Source organism: Neophocaena asiaeorientalis, unplaced genomic scaffold, assembly GCF_003031525.2.
Source record: "Neophocaena asiaeorientalis asiaeorientalis breed wild unplaced genomic scaffold, Neophocaena_asiaeorientalis_V1.1 scaffold503, whole genome shotgun sequence".
Lineage (NCBI taxonomy): Eukaryota > Metazoa > Chordata > Mammalia > Artiodactyla > Phocoenidae > Neophocaena > Neophocaena asiaeorientalis.
This window is the reverse complement of record NW_020173710.1, coordinates 971,589-996,061: the sequence shown is the minus strand read 5'-3', so window position 1 is coordinate 996,061 and position 24,473 is coordinate 971,589. Positions and strand designations below refer to the sequence as shown.

Genomic DNA, 24,473 nt, shown 5'->3' with positions numbered 1-24,473 from the left:
CATCGGCAGGCGGACTCTCAACCACTGCGCCACCAGGGAAGCCCTAAGGCATTTTTTAATACACGGGAATACTTAAGAATTAATTTAGGTTATGCATGTCAAAGATGTATGAAGACTTACTTGGGCATATGGATTTGGGAATCATGTGAATGAAGAACTCAAGGGTAGCCCCCCCCCCAAAAAAAAAGCCATAAAGAATATAGATACTGCAGAAAACAAAAAGAAGAAGGAAGGGCAAGGACTTCTGAATTTCCCATTCAGTGCAAATCCTTTTTTCAGCGTAGTGAGATTAAGGGTAGTCAGAATCTGTGGATCGTTGGGTCCCCAACAGCTGGATCTCTCTTGTTGCCTGCTCAGTCCTTTCTACACCAACTCCCATCTTAGCCTCATAAACTCATTCATCTGATCCCCAGTTATAAAAGGTGCTACATAAACGTCAGGAACCACTACCATTCTGGCTTTCCATTCTCCCTCCAGCCAGTCCATTACCTTCCTCACCCTTACTTTTTTTCTCCTTTGTTCCCCTTACCTTATCAGCTTACTAGCTCCTCTTATTGCTGTTCTATACCTGACTCCCCCAGAGCAAACAAAGAAACAAACAAACGTTTAGTACCCATATTTTCCTTTGGAAATGTTAAAGATCAGAAGAGTATTTCCCTTCACATTACTTATGCCATCATGGCCTGAGGAATTCTCTGTGCATACACACACACATGTGCGTATGTGCCTGCACAAGTGTGTTTTTCTACTTGTTTGTATTGTGAAGGAGATAGGTCCTACAGTAATCCAAGGCATAGTCATGGTTACAATAATCTGTGTAAATTCTTTGTGGGACCGTAAGAGTCCACACAGGTCCGTTAAGGAAATTGATTTGTGAGAAGGTGCTTATAAAAGATGAAATAATGACTTTCCAAAGCAGCTGTCTTTGAGAAATGTCTAGGATTTTCCATTTTAATCTTAGCAAGGCGACATATCAGAGTATCTAGTAAGAAATGTTTAATGTATTTGATATTCAATTTCCTAAAACAAATCAAAAGGAGACACACACACACCTAAGTATATATAGCCATTCGCGTGAACAGTTCTATTTCCTGTAATGAGGAGCCCTGAATGTATTAAGAATTGTGCTCTGTTGTCTAGAAGTTAACTTTTTGTAAGCTTTAAAGGGTTTAACAGTCTTACTTGGTTGCCATCCAAGTACTTTTACTGATTGGTAGGATATAAACAGAGCACACGATTTGGCATGATCTACAGTCTTGTCTGAGCAACAGGAATAACATGGATCTCCCAGATTAGTCTGAAGGGACATTGTCAGGACTCCAGAAGATTACACAGTGCCTGCTCATACAAACGATGGTTAACGCTATTATTCTTCAGTTGTACTTACCACGGGATTAAGCAAAACTTGCAAGAAAAAGGTAGGTTAGTTCTTAGGGAATATTGGGAATATATGGAGAAAGGTCAGATATGTGACATATTAGTCAATTCATTTCACGAGATGGTGGTACTGGAGACAAACTGTAGCAGTCAGTAAGCAAATTAAACTTTCATATAAAGTCATTTAGAAACATTTACATTGAGAAAAAAAATTAGGCTCTTGGCTATATATTTCACTTTTCTCTCATACTATGACTGGCTTGATTTTTACTCACCGTTTTCTCCCTGATCGTTCTTAAACACCTTCTGGAATTAAGATTTTGGAAATGGTCTTTCTGCACACGTTTGTATTTTTGGTGTTCCTTTCCCATGTCTGTCTTTGAGTGTACATATAATTGGAGGAATAAATAACTCTTTGTAGTTCTTTTGAATACATTGAGACATTTGTAGAATGTGGTTCACTTCATATGGAAACAAACATCTTCTGGAACTGTCTCATTGAGAAGAAAGGACAGTAGGGATTCTAGAGCAGGAGTCCTAGACTAGGAGATGGAATTTGGTTTCTAGTTCCAGTTCTGCTACTAGCTAGTAGTGTGACAAGTTAACTTCTCTGGGCTTCAGTTTTTTCATCTATACAATGAGGGTACTGAGCAAGATGATTTGTAAAAGTTCTACAAACCTTCTCTTTCTACTTTGGGAACCAGGGAATTCTGTGTTGTAAGATTTGGCCAAGAATGACTTCTTTCATGGCCTTGGCCAAGTCCCAACATTGTTCTTTATTACATCTCTGAAATACGCATTCACAGGTATTTTTGAGTGATTGATGTTCATACAATGTTTTGAAGAGCTTTTGTACATGTTGTCTTTCTATCCCATTTTATGCAGTTGTCCATAATAGAAACCGAGTGTTCTGTAAATGAAATCAGTGTTTCCTGTGATGTGAACGAGGGCTTTTGACATTTCCCAGTCTAAATATTTTTTTAAATTAATTAATTAATTGACTTGTTTATTTTTGGCTGTGTTGGGTCTTCATTGCTGCACGTGGGCTTTCTCTAGTTGCGGCGAGCAGGGGCTACTACTCTTGGTTGCAGTGCGCAGGCCTCTCATTGCGGCGGCTTCTCTTGTTGCGGAGCATGGGCTCTAGGCGTGCAGGCTTCAGTAGTTGCAGCACGCAGGCTCAGTAGTTGTGGCTCGTGGGCTCTAGAGCGCAGGCTCAGTAGTTGTGGCGCACGGGCTTAGTTGCTCTGTGACATGTGGGATCTTCCCGGACCAGGGCTCGAACCCGTGTCCCCTGCATTGGCAGGCGGATTCTTAACCACTGCGCCACCAGGGAGGTTCCCCCCAGTCTAAATATTAAAGTAGTGGGACCACTGAGCTTGCATAAAATTATATTTAAAATATATATTTAATCATTTCCTTCCTTTCACTCTGTAGGTGAAAACATTTTTAGTTCTGGAATGTAATAGTAATTACACTCCGTAGTTGCTACTAGAGTCGCCATCAGGGTAGTAAAATCTGATTAATTTGGACCCTGCTAATTTCATGGACTATATTTCTAGTTAAGGGAATTATTTTTAAAGCCTTTGGCATATTGGTTGTTTGCTCATGAGAGAGAATTACAAATGACTTCTAGCAATTTATTAAATCAAAAGAAATGAATATAAATAAATGCTCATCATCAGACATAATGCTTTTCGGGTTTGGGGGTCTTTAAGAGTGTTTAGGATGGGTGGAAGAAAGCAGTCTTTCTTTTCACTTTGAACAAATATTACAACCGTTGGAGTGCTACAAAAACAGGTTCTGAACATTAAGTCTAAGAGATGATTTGGTGGTATTGGTTGATTTCTTTGGAGCCAAATGAGATTAGACCAAGAATATGTTGGTTTTTTGAATCAGTTGATTGCTCGTAGTAGAATAATAACTTGAGAACCTTTGCAGTAAAGTGATCTTCGCCTGTTTGGGGAGGTTACCCTCTTGGAAATTTGGAAAACTCTACATTCACCCTATTTCCCCCTCATAAATATCGAGTAGTCTTCACAGATAAAGACTCAAAACACTTAACTACCTTGGTTTTACATAGGTTTGGGGGTCTTTGTTCTCAGAAGGAGAAGTTACATTTGCAATTACTACTTTGTAATATTTTCATAAGCTGGAAAGTGATTGAAGTTTCTCTCTAAAATTGCTCCATATAGCTAATTTGTAGCTGTTTTATATTTTTAAATGTTTGAGAATGCTTCAGGGCTTTGGAATGAGACATTCCAAACTTGCTTGATGAGTGTGTGTGTGTGTGTGTGTGTGTGTGTGTGCGCACGCGTGCGCGCGTGTGTGTATTGTGTGTGTTTCCCTTCTTGGGGTTTCCAACAAGTTACCACTGCCAATTGTACCTAGGACCTTTTTGCTCCTTAACTATTAAGATTATTATACAAATCCTTCTAATGTAAAATATTGACTGCAGTTTATTTGTATTAGTGGCACTTTTAAAAAACTTTTAAAATGTATTTTGGCCACTAAGATATTGATAAATATTCCTTTCTCTGATTCCTTTGAAGACTTCTGTGAGACAGTTTTTGACGGGGGGTACTGAAAAGAGTTGGAAATACCATTTAACCCTTTAAGTTGCTTGACTGAGTTTTTGTGCAGTGTTTTTGTGTCTGATAGATTGAATAAAAATTATTTGTGAGGTAGTGATGGCTGAGACCTATTTAGTATTTAATAAAGTTTATGCATTACTGGTCAATGTTTCAAAATAAGCTTTCTCTCCTTAGGTATGTATGCGTGAATGTATATACTACGTATACATATATGTTGGATTTCATAGGAAAATACATTGTTGAATGTTGATGTGTTCTTGAAGGTACTTGTGATTACCTTAGGTGATTTCACGCTGTATGCTGGTGTATGAAATTACGTATTTTGCAGTTTTTGAAAGCAGTGTCTTTCTTACAGAAATAATTACCTGTGCTTTTTGAATACAAATGAGAAAGGCTCTTAGGGACTAAATCTCAATCTTTCAAAAACTGGGAATCGTTTGGAAAGAGCATATGAAAGCCAGCTACTTAAGTTGGAAGGACAAGCTTATTGTTTGAATATAAACTTGAAAGTAAATATGAGCTTTTCATCACTGCGACGAGTTTTTAAAAAGGTAGCGGCTTTCATGTCAATGGCGGTCCTCCTTTATTAAGCTTGCATTTGATGAAGATGGGTAATTCGGTTTTTAGGTAGAAGGTGGAAGGATGCATTGAGGGTAGATATTTAGTGATGGCGACTTGCCTACATCAGAAATAAAATTCTTCAACCTGAAAATAAAGAATTCAGCATAATACCGGTTTATCCTATTTTCACTTCTTTGAATTGTGTAGAAAGTGTGTGAGTTTGGTGCTTTAAACAGAAACTTGAAACACCCAGTCGCGTTCTGGGCATTTACAACGCTATTTTCTGGCAGTATTTTAAAACAATACAGATGAAGCCTCTATTTGCCGTTACTTTCATGAAATACGTCAACCTCCCTTTGACGGCAGCTTGAATTTTTGATCCTCCTTGTCAGTTACTAACCCCTAGATGTTACCGGACCCGCCGCTGAGCTCTGGAATGGTCCCTGCTGGACACCTGCTTGGTGTCTCTCCTCTAGGCAATTTGTGAGCTGTTTGGGGGCGGGGGAGGCGTGAAGGAGGGTGAAGCGGAGGGAAAGGGGGAGAGAAGAAGGGGAGGGCAGCACTGAATTAGATTGTTGATAGCGTCCCTCCGAGGACTGCTATTAAGAGCACGCTATTCTGTACTTCTCTGCTGCAGAAGACAGAGTGATATTCGTGTTAGCACACGGCATGTTGTAAATGTATGAGATTTTTGCTCATCCTGGCTTGGAAATAAGAATAGGGAAAAGAGAGCAACTTGAATCAGAAGCTACTAGAAGAGCGTGCAGAGTTCTGCAGCAGTTTATATTTGTTCTTACATTTTGCCTTCTTCTAACTGGAAAACAGAGAGACTGGCATTTTTTTTAAACGGGCTCTTCCCATAATGGCATTCTTGTATTGTGTGGCCAGAGCTTGCACAGGAGGAAAGCAGGCTGCCGAATTTAGTCACTGATCTCTATTAGCTGTGGCCTAAGGCTATGCTGAGGTTTATATCCCATTTGTATTGTTGCAGCTCAAAAGAAGAATGTTCAGAGGATGACAAGTGTATTCTGAGTAGGTATGTTGTTTCATTTTCATATGAAACCCGTCTATTTTTTTTTTTCCTGCTACTATTGGTCAGAAATCAGGTTAATAGGTGCAGAATATACTGCAGTGCTGCAGTATCCCTGTTAAGGTAGAACAATGGTAATGCAAGCTTAAAATAATAAAAAAAAAAAAAAAAAAAAAACCACCCCAAACCCTAGCCGCTTTTATCAAATAAAGCTGCATTGTGTGGTAAGCACAGTGCAGTCTTTTCAAAAAAAATATACTGCAGTCAACGCTTTCCTAACGAGGTGGCACTATTGTTGAGTTCGAACGATAGAATCATCATTTGCTTTAGGGGACAGGAGGATTTAAAGGAGGTACCTTGCAGCCCTATTTTACAGATTGGAAGCATCGGTTTAAGGGCACTGGCAGAATCGTTTGCTTGTTCTCCGCGGCAGCCACTGCTGTGTCAGTACAGTGTGGAATGGAAGTCATAGTTGGTAGTCTGTTATGGAAACGCTGTTTACTGTTATTGTAGTACCGTGGTGACAACATGCCATTGAAATGGAAAACGAGCTCTCCTGCTATCTGGAAATTCCCAGTTCCTGTGCTTAAAACATCCAGGTCAACTCCACTTTCTCCAGCATACATGTAAGTGAGAGAAAATAGGATATTAAAGTGGGATTTCATTCATGAATCAACCTTGTGACAAAAGGGGGTAGAAAATCCCAAACAGCAACATCCAAAACCCCACAAGACTAAAAACCTCAAGCTTGCTTACATTTAAATATATTGGCATGCCCACATTTTACCATTGTTTTGTTCTTCTAGGAGTTTATGTTTCTTTTCATTTAAAGTGCCTAATGGTAATGTAATTACTAAGATGAAAGTCTAAAGGTATATCTAAGGAATTGCATAAGGATAAACTTTTACATTGGTTGGATGTTTTGAATTTTTGTGTATCTGAAATACTTAAGACGACTTCTTTTGTGTCATGGCACAAAAACGCTCATGATTGATGTGTTAAATATGGAAATGCTTTCTATAATTTTTTGATGAATTTGAAACATTCAGAGTTAACACATTGATCAGAAAATGAGTCTTTTAATGAGGACTTGATACTTGAGTTGTGTATGAACATTAATAAGTTTGATATTATATCTTTCTCAGTTTTATAATTCGAGTTCTGAAGTATAAGTTTGAATTTGTGCAAATTATAGTTCTATGAGTAGTTATTTATATACATGGAGTTGAAAAGTGTATTATACAAATATCTATTTTTGAAATTTATTTTAAGTAAATATGTACTGAAGTATATTGGGACGTCTTTCTAGAATTTTTGAAAATCTTATTTTTTAAATTTGCAAAGTGTTGCTTTAAAAACAAAATCTGGGAGATATAATAAAATATTCTTTTAAAGTATTGTCTGTGATCTTCTTTTAGTAGAGGAAGGAGTGAGGGAAAGCTGGACTTTTTTTTATTAAATAATTGTACAAGAAAAGCTTTTGAGTGAAAGTCTGTCTTAACTGTAAGTGTTCCCTTTAAAATATTTTTCAGTAGGACAGATGTGGAAAATTCTTCCCACTTTAGGTCCATTGTGTGTTTAGAAATCTGGTGAGTTGCCATTTTATTACTTAGTTTTTGTTTTATATGAGGTTCAGATGCACGGTGGTATCTCTCTGGTTCTTTGAAAGGCTTTCAGCTGCTGAGGAAGTGTGCTTGTGCTCTCAGTCCAAAAGAAGCAATTCCCGGGAAAGCGAGGAAAAATGAAGACATTTCAGAGTTGAATCCTGTCATCATTTCATTTTCAGATTATTTTTTCTATTCCTTCTTAGAGATGCTTCAGATTATTTTATCTGGGTGTTAAACTCTGTTTCCCATAAAGTTAAACATTTAAGTTATATTTGTAAAAGAAAAAAGAAAAAAATCAGCTCTGTTTGTTTCTCAAAAGCTGCATTTGTCAAAAGTGCAAATTAATGGAGGTGACAAGTTAATGGAGCTCCTTCAAATAATTCGAGAAAATGAGATGTGCCTGTTGTCTTTATATATCTTAGCTGGTGAGAAATGACCAAAGATTTACCAAAAGCAAATTCATCATCAAAACAAAACATACACACCCCAAACTAAAATCAATAGGTTACAATTAATAATGGTTACTAATGATTCTAGTATTCCTACTGCATTTTACTGTCCAAAAGATCCAATTTGTAGCCCCTGTTGCAGCTGATTTGCTACTTTTTAGAGATGATTGAAAAATACTTACATTTTTTTAATCTATACTAGCCACAAGCTCGGATACAGCTTAATACAACATCTTTAATGAACCACTTTCTTTCTTTTAAGTCCTCACCTCTTTGACCTGGTGATATGAGTGAATTGATTTAGATGAGAGAAGCCAGAAAATGTCATAGATCTTGCACGTTGGCATTGAGTGTTGGTAGTACACATATGTAGAAATGGAAAAGTATATTTGAGGAGCTGGTGTTAGTCTGGACTATTTTGACATTGTGACGGTCTGTATTGTTAAATTGGCCTTAACTTATTTTTTTAATAAATAAATTAATATGAGGTTTAAAATATTATGTAAATATACACAGAGAATATATGTTAAATATAGGAAAAGAAGACTAGCTTGGGGAGTTTAAATCAAGTTTTAAATAAATTATTTCATTTTTGACTGATTTAGAGTTCATTGCCTTGCTGGGCCAGAAATAAAAATACCACGTTTAACATGTTGTTCTCATCAGTGCTTCCTTATATTCCATAGCACTTCTACACACAGATGATATTTAAGTTGAGCACATTTTTCACTCAAAAATTGTAAAGAGTAAGTTAGAATCCTGGGTCAAGTAACATCATGTTTGCTCTCGTGGTCGGTTGGGTTGGCAAACATAGATTAGATGGCTACTTGTGTCTTTTGGGTCTAAAGTCTTTGCATTGAAATGGAGCAGTTAAATTCTGACTCTCTGATAGATTGTGATATTTTAGGATTTACCTGTACAATTACGTATAAACATTAAAAATACTATCTTGAGTATAGAATTCTTCCCAGTTAATATAAGCATCTTTTGGTATATTTGCTTGTATTGGTTTGTAATGTTTTATCGTTATTTACTGTGATTTGTCGAATACATATTACAGGATTTTCATTGATGACTTGGGTGCTTTTTCAAAGACTGAAATTTCAATATAAAATATTTTTGCTTGTAGTAAAAATGTATCGTAGTAATGGAGCAAATATGGAGAAATATAAAGGTTCCTTATGGTTTCTTTCTAAACTCAATGTAGGTGCTGCTGGCTAGAACTCTTCCATTGATGCTGGTGATATAGGGCAGTGCTGCTATCCACTAGTGAAAGCTAGAATAGAGAATGTTTTACTTACTGCAAACATTGAACAGAAAAGCTTTTTCTTCCTTGTGGATTTAAAGTCCACGTTGGCTTGCTTTCTGCTTGTTTAGAACCTGAACGTGAGTTAAAACCTTTCCATGTTTTCAAGACTTATTGATGATAAAGACAATGTTTATGATAATATTAAGGAAAATAGCTTCTTATAGAGCATAAAGTGCTTTTCAAATTGTGTTAAAATATGATTTGGGAAGAGTGGAGTATCATAAAGACAAAAGATTTGGGAAAATAATCCTTTGGCCTTTAGATAGCTTGATTACCAAATATTATTTAGTCTTTATTAGGTAGAGTCTCCCTTCAGCTTCAGTTTTGAACACTTGCAAGGGTGGTGTGCCATCCATGTGGAATTCTGAAGGGACTGTCTTGATCGAAATCTGAGTGATGTGTTTGTGTTACACTCTGTTCAGCAGAAGGTTGAAGTTCGACCTTAGCCTGAAGGAGTATCTCCTGGTCAGTGTAAGCTAAATTAGTAGACTCTGCTCCTGACAGGTGTGAACCATGTAAATTAACCTGTCAATTTGCCTAAATTAATAAAGCTGAAAGGGCAGTCACTTCTAAGTGGTTTTCTGGTGTTTTGGTATTCATTGTTTTCAGGCAGTAGATGATTCCTTCAGGCTGATGTTATAGGGTTAATGTACTGTTAGATTCCAAGGACACACTGAAATAGAACAGAATTAGCATTAGCTATCTTTTTATCTTTCTTCACAAGCGGTTAAGTCTTGCTAATAATGGTGTGGCCACAAGGAGGAAGACAATAGGTAAGAATTAACCAGCACGATGTAACAGTGAATCATAGCAAGCCAGACAATGGGTGTAGAATGAGTGTTAGTGAATTAGACTTGTCCTCTCTTAGCCAATACACTTGTATTCAGTTAGCATCCTGTTTACAACTATTTTGTTTACTATGTAAAATATATTTTAGAGTAAGTGCCAATAGCACTGACTTTTATAGAAATCATTTTCTATCATTTTATCATTGAGATTCAGTATCTAGATTTCCCTAGGAAAAAATGGTGCTTTATTTAATTGTCAATAATTTGTCTAGATTTAGTCATACTATATAAATGTTCCTTGTTTGTGGGTGATTCAAAGGACAGTGAAAATTAAAACATGCACGTTCTAAATTTGACATGTTTTCTATCCCCTAAGATTGTCTTTTTTCTAATTTAGTGAATAAAATACAACCTTGAAAATAAAATAAAACAAAACCTTAGGTATCCTTTTCATCTAGCAAAATACTTCCCAAATTGATATTCTCAAATTAGAAAAGAATATAATTAGTTAGACATTTTCACAATTAGTGTATACATAAACTTTTGTTTGTGTCTGCTTAATTTGTTTTTTTACAACATATGCTCAATCTAACAAAATTATGTGGAGAAATAACACAAATAACACAGAGCAATTTAGCGCTCATCTGTAACTCTTGTAGCATGTTTCTTGTGAATTTCCATTGTCTGAACTTGCAGAAGGGCTAGCTTAACACTTATTAATGGAAAATCATAGAGATAAAAGTGACCTTAGATGTCATTTAGAGAATCCAAATCCCCTTTAAAGCAGGAATCCTTCCTGTGACAACTCTGAAAGATGCCGATGCACCTTCTCCTTGATCACTGTCAGTGACAAAGAGCTCACTACCTCCCCAAGCCAGCACCTTTCATTCGTGGACAGCTCTTCCATGCACTGAGCAAAATCAATTCCTCTTATCTTTCATCTCCTGTTCCTAGTGTGGCCTTCTGGAGCTACGGAGAAAAATATTATTTCCTCCATAACGTACAAGCCCGGAAATCTTCTTTCTTTAACCGTTACTCATGTGACATGTTTTCCAGACTCTTCACTCTGCTGGTTGTGCCTCGCCCAGATAGTTTTTTTGTGTGAAACTTTATACAAGATACTACATCTGAATGAGATGCTCCCCACATGGTCCGACTAGAAGAGACCTCTCTCCTTTCGTACAGGCGTTTTGCTTATCTTAAAGAGCCTGCGATTATATTATTTTTTAATCATAGCATTCACCCTGAACCACAGTGACTCAGAGTTTACAAACTTCTTTTCGGAGGTTTACGACTAGATCGCTTGTTCCTCCTAGTCAGCGTTTATTCTCTTGGCTACTTCAGATCTTCGCGTCTGAGGAATTCTGGCATGTGCAAATGAAATTAAAATTTTGTTTTAAAGCCTATTGTATGTGTCTTTAAAAAGATCTCTTAAAACCATTGAACGTATCTGAGGAATATTGCACACAAGAAACTTACAAGACAGAAAGCTAGTATTTCGGATGCTTTCAGCAATTTCCAAGAATTTTACTTGTCGAAAATTTATCTAGATTCTTTTTTTTTTTTATGCCTAAATGAGTGTTACTTCCAAGAACCCCTCAAAACATTTCCCCAGAGGGAAGAGAGACGGAAATGCAAATCTTTCACCATCATGCGAAGTCTGGAGTTACTAAGAACTCTAAGGATTCCAGACATTCTGCTTGAAATTTAGAATATTTAGATGAGACCTAAATAGGGCCAAGTTAGGGGGAGGGAAAAGAAAGAAGGAAGAGATAGGCAAGTATTTGTATTAATGACCGTATTACTCGTAAAGAGTCAAGAATTATAAGCGCTGTGCATGCCGATATTTTAAATTGAAATAGCAGCCACAGTGTATTACTTTATCTCCTCAAGGCCAAGAAAGAGGTGGTATAAACGTGAGATCCTTAGGGAATCAGTACATAAAGAAGTTACTGAGCAATCCACTTTTGAAAGAGCTCAGTTCTTTTTCAGTCACCTTGTATATTGAGTTTATAATACTCAGAAGTTACTGCCTGTTATGCGCCAGGCATAACTCTGCTGGGTGTTATGGATATAGTCCTTGCAGCTATTCAAAATGACTAGACTTTATCTTCTATCCTATCTTTATTTATAAACAATTAAATTGCTTGATTTATTTTGCTCCTGTGAAAATTCTAAACCAAGACAACCAGTTTAAATAACATTCTTGTTTACTGTGCTTGCATTATTGATAATGGATTTAATGGCAATAAAAATACTACAGAGGAGAAATGTATCTGGGCTCACTGAGGAGATATGAATTGGATATAGATACTAGATTTTAAAGTGCATATGTTGTGGTGATCATTTCGCAATATATACAAATATCAAATCATTATGTTGTACACCTGAAACTAATACAATGTATGTCACTTATACTCCAATATTTAAACAAAGAAAAAAAGAGAAAGTACATATTCCATAAGATGGAAAATGATGCAATTTACATTTAAACTTGATAGTCACTTTTTTAAACAAGAAAAATGGAGTGCCGTTCTTTAAGTTGGACAGGGCTTAGGTGCTTTATAGCACACAAGTGTATATATTTTTACCTTACAAGCATCAACAATTTGATCCCAGACTATATGATGTAATCTTAGAGAAAAATAAAATTATATTATGTTTCCAATTATAGTAAAATATTTTCACTGGCATGACTTACTATGATGAGGGTATATGTTGTTTTTAACCCAATTTTGCGACACTTATGGTATGGTAAGACAGGAGCATGCCCAACTCGTTGGACAATTCTTCTTATGATATGGTTCAGTGGAGAAATGAAATAACGCGTTTCCATAAGAAAAATGTAATTAAAAACGACTTTCAGAATTCTTGAATCTAGCCTATACAACAGATATTGTAAATTTCATGTGAAACATATTTATTTGCAATTTTCAAAATATCCTGGTTTAACATAGTTAAATGTAATACAATTTATTGAGTGCTACTATAAAAGTGCAAAGCACGGTGTGAAAACTTCCCCAATTTTGCTGTATGGGGAGACACTGCTTTGGGAAAGATTCCCGGTGTTCTCCTTACTTGTTGCAAGTAGTAATAAATCCTTCCCTCACTGGAAAAAAAAAGGGCCAAGCACTTTGGAAGCTGCCCCCCAAACACTCTATGAGGGCAAGTCTTTTCCCTGTTTTACTCTAAGGGCACAGTGGTTCCGAGAAGTTAATTAACTTGCTCAATGTTACACTTCAAGTAAGAGGTGAAGTGAAAATTCAAATGCAGTTCTGCTTGATTTCAATGATCTTGACTCCTCTAATGCCTTTTTCTTTTTATAGACTCTTGCTACTTTCATGCCATCTACTAATTAGGAAATATCTCACTAGAATTCGAAGAACAAAGGAGTATGACAGATGAGATAAACTTTTTTGAATTGGGTGGTGGTACAGGGAGAAGTTAGCTTTACTTTGTGGTACTGTCAAGTGGTGAAGTTGCAGGAAAATACTGGGGCAATTATCTTTACTTACTGATATGATACTGGGATTAACCTCATTGTTTCCTATTTCTTTCGAAGCACTATTCTACCTTCGTTGGCCAGCCACCTTTTCTCCCCCCAGTAATTAGTTGCCATTGACTGGAGCAGATGTGCTCTGTTTATCACAGTCCTAGGGTACTAACCAGTCAGCATGTTTAGTACTTTCTTGTGGACATGATTGTGCCATTGCTTGATTGTGTGCAGGCACTGAGAAAAACCTCCATGTATGAGTTTTCTATTGCTGCCATAACAAATTGCTGCAAGCTAATGGCTTAAAACGTCACAAATTTATTGTGTTATAGTTTTTTAGGTCAGAAGTCTGGTATGGGTCTCACTGGGCTAAAATCACGGTGTTGGTGGAGCTGTGTTTGCTTCTGAGGCTCTAGGGGAGACTGCATTTCCTTCTCGTTTGGATCATTGACAGAATTCAGTTCTTTGCAGTTGTAGAACCACCAAGGTCCTTATCTTCTTGCTGGCTGTAAGGCAACAGTTGATCTCAGCTTCTAGAGGCCACCAGCATTGGCTTCTGGCTCCCTTTCTCCATCTTCAGCGCCAGCGATGGCAGGAGTCTTTTTCACATCTCTCTCTCTCTCTGACCCACTCTTCTGCCTTTCTCTTCCACCTTTAAGGACTTAACGTGATTAGATTGGAAGGTGCAGGGGCTCGATTGAGTTTTTGATTTAAAAGCCTTGAATACTGTATTTTGAAACAGTGAGGTTTTGAGAATGAAACATTGTGAGAATGATACATTAGAGAGGCAAGCTCATTTGAGTGTTTGTGGACAACTGGGTTAAACTAGTGCCTTTGCCATCGCTCTGTCCTTCCTCTCTCCCCCCCCCTCCACTTGAAAGTCTCTCACTGAAGTTATTTCTGCAAATTTTAAAAGACCTTTGCTCATTTACAGCTTGCCCTGTAACATCTTCTATTTTCACTCTTTGTTTCTCTGGTTTCAAAAATATAGTGCTTTTCACTGATCCGTGAGATCAGAACATGATATCTTAAAAAGAGCATAAGTATCTTATTCAGGATTCTTGGACTCTAAGAGCTGGGAGGAACCTTAGAAATCATTCTTTGTCATACCATTGTACCTTGAAAGAGAATGTGATATTTAAGTCTGGTCACTTTTCCTCCATCTGTGTACATTCACATTTGATGAGTTAACTCAGTCTTAATTTATATTTCCTTTTTATTATTTTATCCCATTTCATCAGTTGTATTACAAATTAATGTAAAAAACCAGTTTACAACAAAAACTTCGACTAGATTTCTCTTTATACATGTGATCACACCAGAGAGTTTTCTCTTGTCCTACACTGAACTGTGTTCCTAATTAACTCACAGTTCGACCTGGCTTTGGTTTGGGTGGATCTACAAAATACTTTGAAATAGAGTTTTGAAAAGTATATGGATGTTTTAGGTTGTAAGTAGATTATCCAATAGATAATCCCTTAGCATCACTAAACTGAAGTGATTTTCATTCATTATGAGCACTTTCCCTCAAAGGATGTGCATATGTAATCATTTCTGAATGATTCACAGCTAAACAAAAGTTCATGAAACTGGAACCAAAATTTTCGTCTAAAGTAGACCAGTGACCTGGCTCATTAGCATATTTTTCATAAGCATATTGCTGAAGTATATAGATAGATGCAATTAGAGACTTTTCTTTCAAATGATGTGATACATCATTGCTCACGGGCTTAGTTGCTCCGCGGCATATGGGATCTTCCCAGACCAGGGCTTGAGCCTGTGTCCCCTGCATTGGCAGGCGGATTCTTAACCACTGCGCCACCAGGGAAGCCCGCAGATTATATTTTTGAATAGTGGATATTATTTGATTGCTGGTGCAGCCTTGCAGATAGCCTGATCTGGGATGAATAATCCTTTAAAATAAAATAGCAGTAAGGAAAGTCGATGTTATTTATTTATCTATTTTGGCACTTATATGCTAAATATGAACTGATACACTTCTGTACCAGGGAGCAAAGTTTGCAATTAGTTTAGTTATTGTGGTTTATATGAATTATGCAACATGGTATTTGTTAGTAGATGATGTTGAGGATTTATTGATATTTTTTATCACTTAGTCCTTTGGAAAATAATTATTTCTTTCACTGTGATCTCTTTGCAAGCAAGTATCCCGCCTGCTCTTTTTACATATCTCCTAGTGCAGTGGCTGGCACATAGCAGGTGTTCAGATGTTGAGTTGATGAATTAATTTTTAAATTTTTATTTATTTATTTATGGCTACACCATGCAGCATGTGGGATCTTAGTTCCCCGACCAGGGGTCGAATGCAGGCCCCCTGCTTTGGAAGTATGGAGTCTTAACCATTGGACCGCTGGGGAAATCCCCAATGAATGAATCTAGAGAGAGTAGTTTTTAGGTCTGTAGCCTTGTGCAAATTATTTCACTCAAAGTGTGTTGCATTTCTTCATTTCATATATAGAGGAATCTAATAAATTACAGTCTTGTTAGAGAGTAAGTTACAGCTATCTTTCCTACGAAAAGAACTAATCCAAAATCCTGATTCTGTTCCTTGCTTGCCGATAAGTACCATGATGCTGGCACCGACTGAAAGTAATTTTAATAGAAGCAATTTACCAGTGACCAGAAAACTTTAGTCATGGTTCATCAAATTGTAATTTGATAAAGAAAGTAAGATTATAATCTCTTCCAAGAGAGCAACTACTCTTAAAGTTAAGAGTTATTTGACCTATTTTCACATGTCCTTTACCATGAGGGGCAAACTATTTTAGACAAATTTCTGTTTTAAAACTAGTATGTTTGTACTTAATTGATAATGTGTTTTCTGTGTATAGTTTGAAAACAAGAATGGCCGACTAGGATAAAAGGAAATCTGAGTAGGGTTTAGGAAAAATAAATTTTAAATTAGTACTCAAATAAATGATCCACATTTACTTATGTTCTGAATTGTTTTATACTTAAAAAGGCTAAACCCGGGGCCACGGCAGTGAAAGCGTTGAGTCCTAACCACTGGACCACCAGGGAACTCCCAGCAGATATTCAATTTAAATTAACTAAGTTTTCCTCCTATCAGAAATATTTTAAATAAATGCTTTTACACATTGCTTGGTTAACAATAGGACAAAAAGGCATAGCAGTTACTAATGTATGAAAACAACATATTCTGAAGCAAAACAATTGATAGTTTGTGAATAAATTTGGATTTTTATTTATTCTCAAATCATTAAATATATATTTACTTTGAATTATTTGCCAGAATGTGCAACTAGTTAAGGAGGGCTAGTCCAAGAAGCCTTGAATGCAAGAGCGTAGGATATGGCTTTTGTTCAGCAAGCAGAGAGGAGTGATTGAATACTGCTCTTGGAAAACTGTCTCCACTAGTGAAGGGGCTTCTAGTGTGTGGAAACCTTTCCTCCTTCACAGCTCCCTCCCAGAGGTGCAGGTCCCGTCCCTATCCTTTTGTCTCTGTTTATTCTTTTTTCTTTTGCCCTACCCAGGTAGGTGGGGGGTTTCTTGCCTTTTGGGAGGTCTGAGGTCTTCTGCCAGCGTTCAGTAGGTGTTCTGTAGGCGTTGTTCCACACGTAGGTGTATTTCTGATGTGGGCATAGGAGAGGGGGGAGAACTAGGCGTCTAAGATGACTGAAATATTTTGATGATAACAACTTTATTTTGGAATCCAGAATATCCTATCTATGTCTCTCTTGAATGCGTGACGTCTAGATACATTTGAGATTCCTGAACTTCCTTCTGACTGACCAAACTTCCAGGAATAATCATTAAGAACTATGTAGTCAAATTCATTTCCCTTGAGAGTACCTTTAAATAAGCCAGTTTTCTCCTTAAAGCATGATCTAGAAAAAGATTGGATTTGGGACATTTAAAATGACTTATTGCTCCAAGAAATAGCTTGTTGTAGATGGGATGAGTTGAGGGGAATAGCATTTAGGCTAGCATTTTCCAACTAGCTGGCCAGACTTTTGACACCCTGACACTCATCTTGGTGAGTCTTCTCTGCGTCCTTCTCACCTGCACTCTGAGAGTCAGAAATTATAAATTGGGGTATGAAACACTGGTTTAAAGGACGGTGTGGAAGGAAGGAAGGGAATGCTTCTCTCTTGCTTAATATCCTTCTGTCCTATTTGTCTCAAACAGACGGAGGCAGTACTTCATTACTACTTCACAATTCATAGATCGCTTCTGCAAAACACATACACAGTCTGAAAATGCTCCAATTAGCTTCTATTCAAAATTCTCACTTAGATGACTGGGAAATGTGAGTGCTGGATGCCTACTGTCATGTTGTTTAAATTATACGGTCTGCCTCTACCCTTTTTGCGTTCCACCCAAGAACACAAACTTTCTTTAAGCCAGAGGCCATAATGTTCCTAAAAAGAAACACCTTTCCCCCAAAGTGGCAAACTCCTCAATGAATTATAATTTGCATCTACTCCCTCAAAAAAAATAAATAACCAGCCTCCCTTTCAGGAAGTCATTACCAATTTTATCAAGAATACTTAATATTTGGGGTAAACATAGTCATGGTACATAAATACTTTACGCAAAGGACTCCTTCCTTAGCGTTGCTGTACGATGGACTCTCTCCCGTTTCGGAGCACAGGCTCCGGACGCGCAGGCTCAGCGGCCATGGCTCACGGGCCCAGCCGCTCCGCGGCATGTGGGATCTTCCCGGACCGGGGCACGAACCCGTGTCCCCTGCATCAGCAGGCGGACTCTCAACCACTGCGCCACCAGGGAAGCGCAAGAGGGATAAGTTAAAGTCTTAGAGCTAAGTTTTATTTAAAAAAAAAAAACCTTAATGGTGAGGCAAACATGTACAAAGTGGAAAATAATGTTAATATGAAAAATTGTACTAAAATTAGACTTTTTGCTTCACCAAGCTCCACGTCTGAAACAAACTTGAGAGAGCTATCCTTAGTGTTATTCTCAGACTCTTTGGGTTTAGAGTCTGTCTTCTGATTTCTCTTTTTGTATTACCTTCCCCTGTCTTAAAACTATTGGCTGTCATATTAAAACATTGGTGTGATTAAATCATATTAAACATTATATTTAAATGAATGATTTGATACATTCATTGAAATAATTAGAGATGCTGCTAGGTCATTGCAAAATCAAGGTTGAGATTTGTTACATTTATTACAGGCTTTGAAGACAGAATCAGTGGGACTCGTAGAGCTGCCAATTATAATTCTTAAAACATGGAGTACAATTGGCTATTACTTTTAAGTTGGAAAGTCTTGCTCTTTGTTGTTTTTTTTTTTCTTACCATGTTTCCTTTTAAAAGAAAAATAAACATTCCCTTAAGACCTGGTCATGAATTACTGACTTTGCGAAGCTGAATATAACTAGGAAATTAAGAAAAGACAGAAAAGGATTGGATTTTTATCACTTGATTAATGATTCCTCCTGTTCCCAAAGAGATTTGTCTCAGTGATTTCTAACTGGTTTTGAGTTTGTGGAGTCTGCCTTTATAATAAACTCTAAAATCGGATAACTTGGATGTTTGAATATTTAATAATCTGAAATTTTAGGCATGTGAAAGCTCAGTTCTTTAATAATACACTTTTGCATTGATACGCACTATAGCACCATAGTCAAATTTCAAAGTCAGTGAGCTACAGATAATAGGAATAAAGTGATACTTTGGTTAGTATAAATCCTCTGGGAGCAAAAAGCTCCTTTATAGACAAGTGGCATGCGTGTTGGAGCTCCGGTTCAGTTTCTTCATTTGGGGATAGAAGAAGGAGAAGGCATGCTCCTGACCTCAGGTATAGCTCAGACTTCTCACTGGCCAGGCTGGTGCTGGCTGTAGGAGGGCAGGGAGCATCCTTTCAGAGGATTATAACTATTTCCTCTGTGCACTGGGAACGGGACTACTGGTGGTGATGGGAGTCCGTGCTGTTTCCCCCAACCTACAACATCCATATTGCTCTCTCTCTCCCACCACTACCACTTGTGTACTTGCTCACCTTATATGGCTTCTTAAGGCAAGGGAGCTTCAACTTCGACTTAGCTTTTTTTATATAGTAGGTATGGAATCAACATTTAGAATTCATTTTTTTAAGTTGAAGTATAGTTGATTTACAATGTTGTATTAGTTTCAGGTGTACATACGACATGGTGATTCAATATTTTTATAGATTATACTCTTGTATTTCTGCTTCAGGTATCTATCATCTATCTATCTATATCTTTCATCCAAATATTATGAGAAATGTAAAGAATGAGAAATAGTATATAAACCAAGCTTCCAAACGGTAGAATTTTCTAGTCTAGATGCATGAGACTTGATGTAGTTTAATTGGTATATGAGTTTTAAAAGGTGAAGGAAGACTAAAGTTTTGAAATATGGTAGACGGAAGGAGCAAACATTAATCTGAAAGTGTTTCAGGGACAGGATTGAGGTATTCAATGCAAATGCTTTATGGTTTGGATAATTAACTTTCATCCTGTTAGAGTAGACTATCATTTGTCATTCCATTTGTTTAGCCCAATTCCCTCATCTGTGTCATAGTGCTATTTCTGTGATGGCGATGGGTGGCTTTGGAATTCAGAATCTGTTCTTTTAAGTGTTGGTATCCGTAATGTCAAGTTCTCCCTAAATCTGATCTGAGTTATATCCTAGGATATGCTCCCTCCTGACCCCAGATGTGTTGGGAGAATGGCATGAGAGATTTTTAGCATTGGTATTGTTGTTATGGAAGTAGTGGTAAAAGTGGGTAATTTTAGACTGAAGTAGTTCAACCAACGAATTGCTTCCCTATAACAGAATGTGTCTCTCTGAGATCTTCCTCATGTTATAAATTAAACACTGAAACGTTGATTGCTTTATGGCCTCTACTCTGCTATTTTTCATTTTTTAGGCTTGGTGTGATGGGAACAATTTGGTCTCTGGAATCAGACTCAGGTTCAAGTCATAGTTACCAGATTCATGGTGAGGCCTTAAACTCTCTGAGCTTCAGTTTCCTGTCTTTAAAATGGGATTGTTATGAGGATTAAGTAGCACAGAGAACGTGTCTGGCACACTGCCTAGTACACAGCAGGTGCTGGGTAGATTATCTTATTCCTATGTTAAAACTGACATAAGCTATTTATTAATGTGATTTTATTTTACATGTGACAGACATTTGCATATAAAGAAGCTTCTTTACTTTGGAAAACCATTTTACAGTCTGGCCCTATCACCTTGAAAGTTTTTTTCTCTTTTGTGGGCTCTGGTATATAGCTGCAGCAGAAAAGAAAGCCTCAGAAAGGTTAGCAACTATTTTATATCATCTATGCTAAAGATTTCCGTTAGCAGATTTATTGCAAGTTGACAATAATGTACTTATACTTATGTCATTAAAAAATACAAATAACTAACCAAAGCTTTATCTTTTCTTGACTTCTTTCAGGCAAACACCTTGTTGAGGAGACACGTTCTCCATAGTTTCTTAAATAGTGATTAATTTACGCCTTCTTAAGAGAAGTTGCTCCCACGGGGAGATCGGGGACATCAGCTCCGTGCTTTGTGACCACCTGGAGGGGTGGGATAGGGAGGGTGGGAGGGAGATGTAAGAGGGAGGGGATATGGGGATGTATGTATCTGTATAGCTGATTCACTTTGTTATACAGCAGAAACTAACACAACATTGTAAAGCAGTTATACTCCAATAAAGATGTTAAGAAAACAAAGAGAGGAGTTGCTATGATATTTATGATTTCCTTGTACAGTGATACTGTAAATGTCATTTTAGTTGGGACGTATCTTTATTTTTTAAAATCTTTTATTTATTTTTTAAAGCAGTTTATTTATTTATTTATTTTTGGCCCTGCCGTGTGGCTTGTGGGATCTTAGTTCCCCGACCAGGGATTGAACTCAGGACCCCTGCAGTGGAAGCGCAGAGTCCTAGCTACTAGATGCCAGGGAATTCCTGGGACATATCTTCAAATATTTTAGGTTTTAAGGTGTTTTTCTTTTAAAGAAAATACCAGGCTTATTTTATATATATTAACTTACTTCATGAATTGGAAATTTTCCTTCTTAATTTTAAAAACACTTCCTTTTTTTCTTAATGGAAATTGAGAGTGTGTGTGTATGTGTGTGTGTGTGTGTGTGTGTGTGTGTGTGTGTGTGTGTGTGTGTGTGTGTGTGTGTGTGTGTGTGTGTGTGTGTGTGTGTGTGTGTGTGTGTGTGTGTGTGTGTGTGTGTGTGTGTGTGTGTGTGTGTGTGTGTGTGTGTATCATTCAGTTTTTGATGGGAGGCGTGAAGGAGAGCAGATTCTAAATTTTGTGTGGTAGGAAGATTATTAATATCTTTAGAATTCAATGGAGAATGCATACTTTGAATCTATAGAAAAATCAATGGGAAATGACTAATATCATCTTAAGCTTTTAATTTATTTCTCGTGGGGGAAGGAAATACCTTGACAAATTTAGCACTCAAATTCAAATGAATGTAAGAACAGGTGGCCGAATTTTTCCCCCACCTGCCAATGCAACTTTATAGCAAGAAATGTTTCATTTAGCAAATGCTGCAGCTAGCAGACACTTGTCTGTTTCAGAGCAGAAAAACAAATGACGGGGGAGTCCTTCTTTGAAGAAAGCCTTTTTCTTGATTTTCTTTTTAAATTGTGAGTGTGAGAAATATGTCTTTTCTTTTTCTGGGGGGCGGGTGGTGAAGCATGAGTCAGTGCCTTGATTAACCAAGCTGACTTGTTGTGTTGTTATACCATTCATGACTTTTATTTTTGTTTTGTTTTGTTGTTGCACTTCTTGCACACCAACCCACTGGCGCTGACTTTCAGTTAGAATAATGTTATTACTCTGGGAAATTGCAGTATTTGAATAATACTTTTGACACTAACTCAGAAACCCCTGTTCTTTTGTTACAGTGGCATTATGTTATTAGAATTACACACATTGTTAGGTTTAACCGCTTTGTAATGTGGTGGTCACAAGCAAGAGGTGCTGTCAAACTGATCAGGAGCTGAAGAGAGAAAAGTTAAAGGCATCGATATACTTTCACCTTTCTGGTTTTTCTCTGATTCACTTATTTTTTTCCCTCAGAAATGAAATCAAGTAAAGTAAAGGGAACAACTTGACATGTATTCTGATAGTCTTGGGCAGTATGTTTCTTCTGCAAGTGCATGTATCCTATCAGCATGTTTTGAGACTGATGAGTGTCCTAAGACTATTTGAGGCTTTGGAGCCAAATGATGCAATTATGAGATACTCTCCCCTTCCCCATATGGCATACCAACAAACCCGATTGCTATAGTGAATTCTGAGTACACGGTTCTTCATGGAACATCTACCAAACTATTACCTCTACAGAACTATTCATTGTAGAAAACATATTTGAACCAGATTGACAGACCACTCTTGCTGCAGCCCACCCACCGGTAATACACAGTCTTTTACTGTCATGATGTTCAGTGTAAAAAGGAAAAGAATGTGTACATTTGATGATTTAAAATTTTTCATTAAAAAATCCATGAGTGAACAATGCCATGCCGATGGCAGGGGCTTAATATTTGTTTGCACTAGCAATTTTGAGAGTATATGTTCTACTCTACTCTTCTATAAGTTTACAGATTTGCTTCAATTTGCATATTCTGGAGTACGAATGGAGTTGGACATTTTTCTATCTGTTAATCATTTGTACCTTTATATTTATGAATTGTGTCCCTATGTCATTTACACCTGTTTCCCTTGGGGTAATTTTTTAAATATGGAAGGCTTCGAGGCAACATTACAATGTTAGTATCACCCTGTTAACATGTGACAATTGCTTAGACTATTTCCTTTGTCTTCAAATACTAGTACAAAGAAATGCCACAGTCTATGTATGTTTGGTTTGACCACCTTCGCAGAGCTTTCAGTAAGACCATCAGGCAGTGCTTCCATCTCTACCTAATGCTCTTCGAAAAAGTAATTGTTCTCTTTGAGCAAGTGCACTTGAGTGACTCATGTACACTTTGTGAAAGATTGCTTTCACGCTCCGTGGTTGGTCACTGTTTACAAAATAAGGTGTGTCCAGCGGTAGTGGGGCGGGCGGGAATGGTGTGGTAGCAATATGTAGACGCTGGAAGAAAAAGATTCAATTTTTCAAAAGAAAATTGATGAACACAATCTCTCCCATGAATAATTTTATAGTTTTGATGAAATAAGACTATTTGGACAGGGTTTGCTTGATTCTAAATTGGCATGTAAAAGTGAATCCAAATAACAATTGTTTTTTTTTTTTTTTTTTGGTTCTTATTTTTTCTCTCCAAATAACAGTTGTTTAAAGCCGACTTAGGAATTATTCTTCCATGAGTTTACATGGGACAAAAGCCTTTCCACATAATTATCTTATAAACTTAAAAGCCATTATGTACTTATCTCCTGTAAACAGTTGATTTTTCAGATTGATGGACTGGAGGAGAGCAGAGGTATTCTATTATTAGGCAGTCTTGGAGGAGTTAGTGGTAATTAATAATCCTACTGTGTTTCTGACTGCCAGCGTTACCTCATGGAGTTAACCCTCAGACTGGGAAGTTATTTAGAACATGAAATTTCTTTAGAAAATCTGTCCTGAGGAGGTTAATCCCTCTGTACCGGGGTTTCTCAACCTTGGCATTCTTGAAAGTTTTGCCTGAGCACTGCTTTGCCGTGGAGACCTTTCCTGTGCCTTGTAGGATGTTTAACAGCATCCCACCAGATGAGAGTAGCAACGCCTCACTACCCTGCGACCACGTAAAGTGTTTCCAGACATCGATGCCCCTCCCCCCACTGAGAACCACTGCTCCTTTTATTGCTTTCAACCATATGACTTAGAAAGGATACGATTAAAAATGTTAATTACTCAGATAATCATTCCTTTAAGGATAGTTTGATGTCATTGTGGCTTGGAGTTTGCAGAGAGGTTTCACCTCCCTGCACTGTTGAAGAACAATGCTCTCCGCATACAGTCAATAGACTTAGTGAGTAGGAGATAGAAGAGAATGTTGAATCTGCTGGGGAGGTTGACATGACATGTGCTGTTACTGATGCAGAAATAATAGGGAATGTTCTGAATGTTTAAAAGTCAAAAGATGTTGATAAGAAGTCATGAAAAAGATGATTTTAGTGAAGACTTCTTTAGCTTTTGAAGTAATTAGTTAGAAAGCCAGACATATTATCTTGCCAAGAATAGGCTGCATTTTTATATTCTGCCTTTCGATTTTAAGAGCAAGAGACAAATGACATGGAAACAAGTTATGATCTGTA

The 24,473-nt window shown here is 37.2% G+C and overlaps 1 protein-coding gene and 1 long non-coding RNA gene across 8 annotated transcripts in view; both read left to right on the top strand.

Moving 5' to 3' along the window:
- The window catches only part of KLHL13 (kelch like family member 13), a 168,452-nt gene that overhangs the window by 103,840 nt on the left and 40,139 nt on the right, over positions 1 to 24,473 (top strand). The window contains exon 1 of one of the 7 annotated variants that reach the window (XM_024750602.1): positions 5,486 to 5,565. The exons of 5 other annotated variants lie outside the window; for them this stretch is intronic. In XM_024750602.1, coding sequence (XP_024606370.1) covers positions 5,486 to 5,565 — 80 coding nt within the window. Of the gene's footprint in view, positions 1 to 5,485; positions 5,566 to 6,024; positions 6,186 to 24,473 lie in introns of those variants that run through there. One more of the 7 variants, XM_024750605.1, reaches the window with a different exon arrangement.
- LOC112403232 (uncharacterized) lies at positions 20,104 to 20,741 on the top strand. Its single transcript, XR_003003872.1, has 3 exons — positions 20,104 to 20,175; positions 20,365 to 20,494; positions 20,636 to 20,741. It is a non-coding gene; the product is annotated as an uncharacterized LOC112403232 (long non-coding RNA).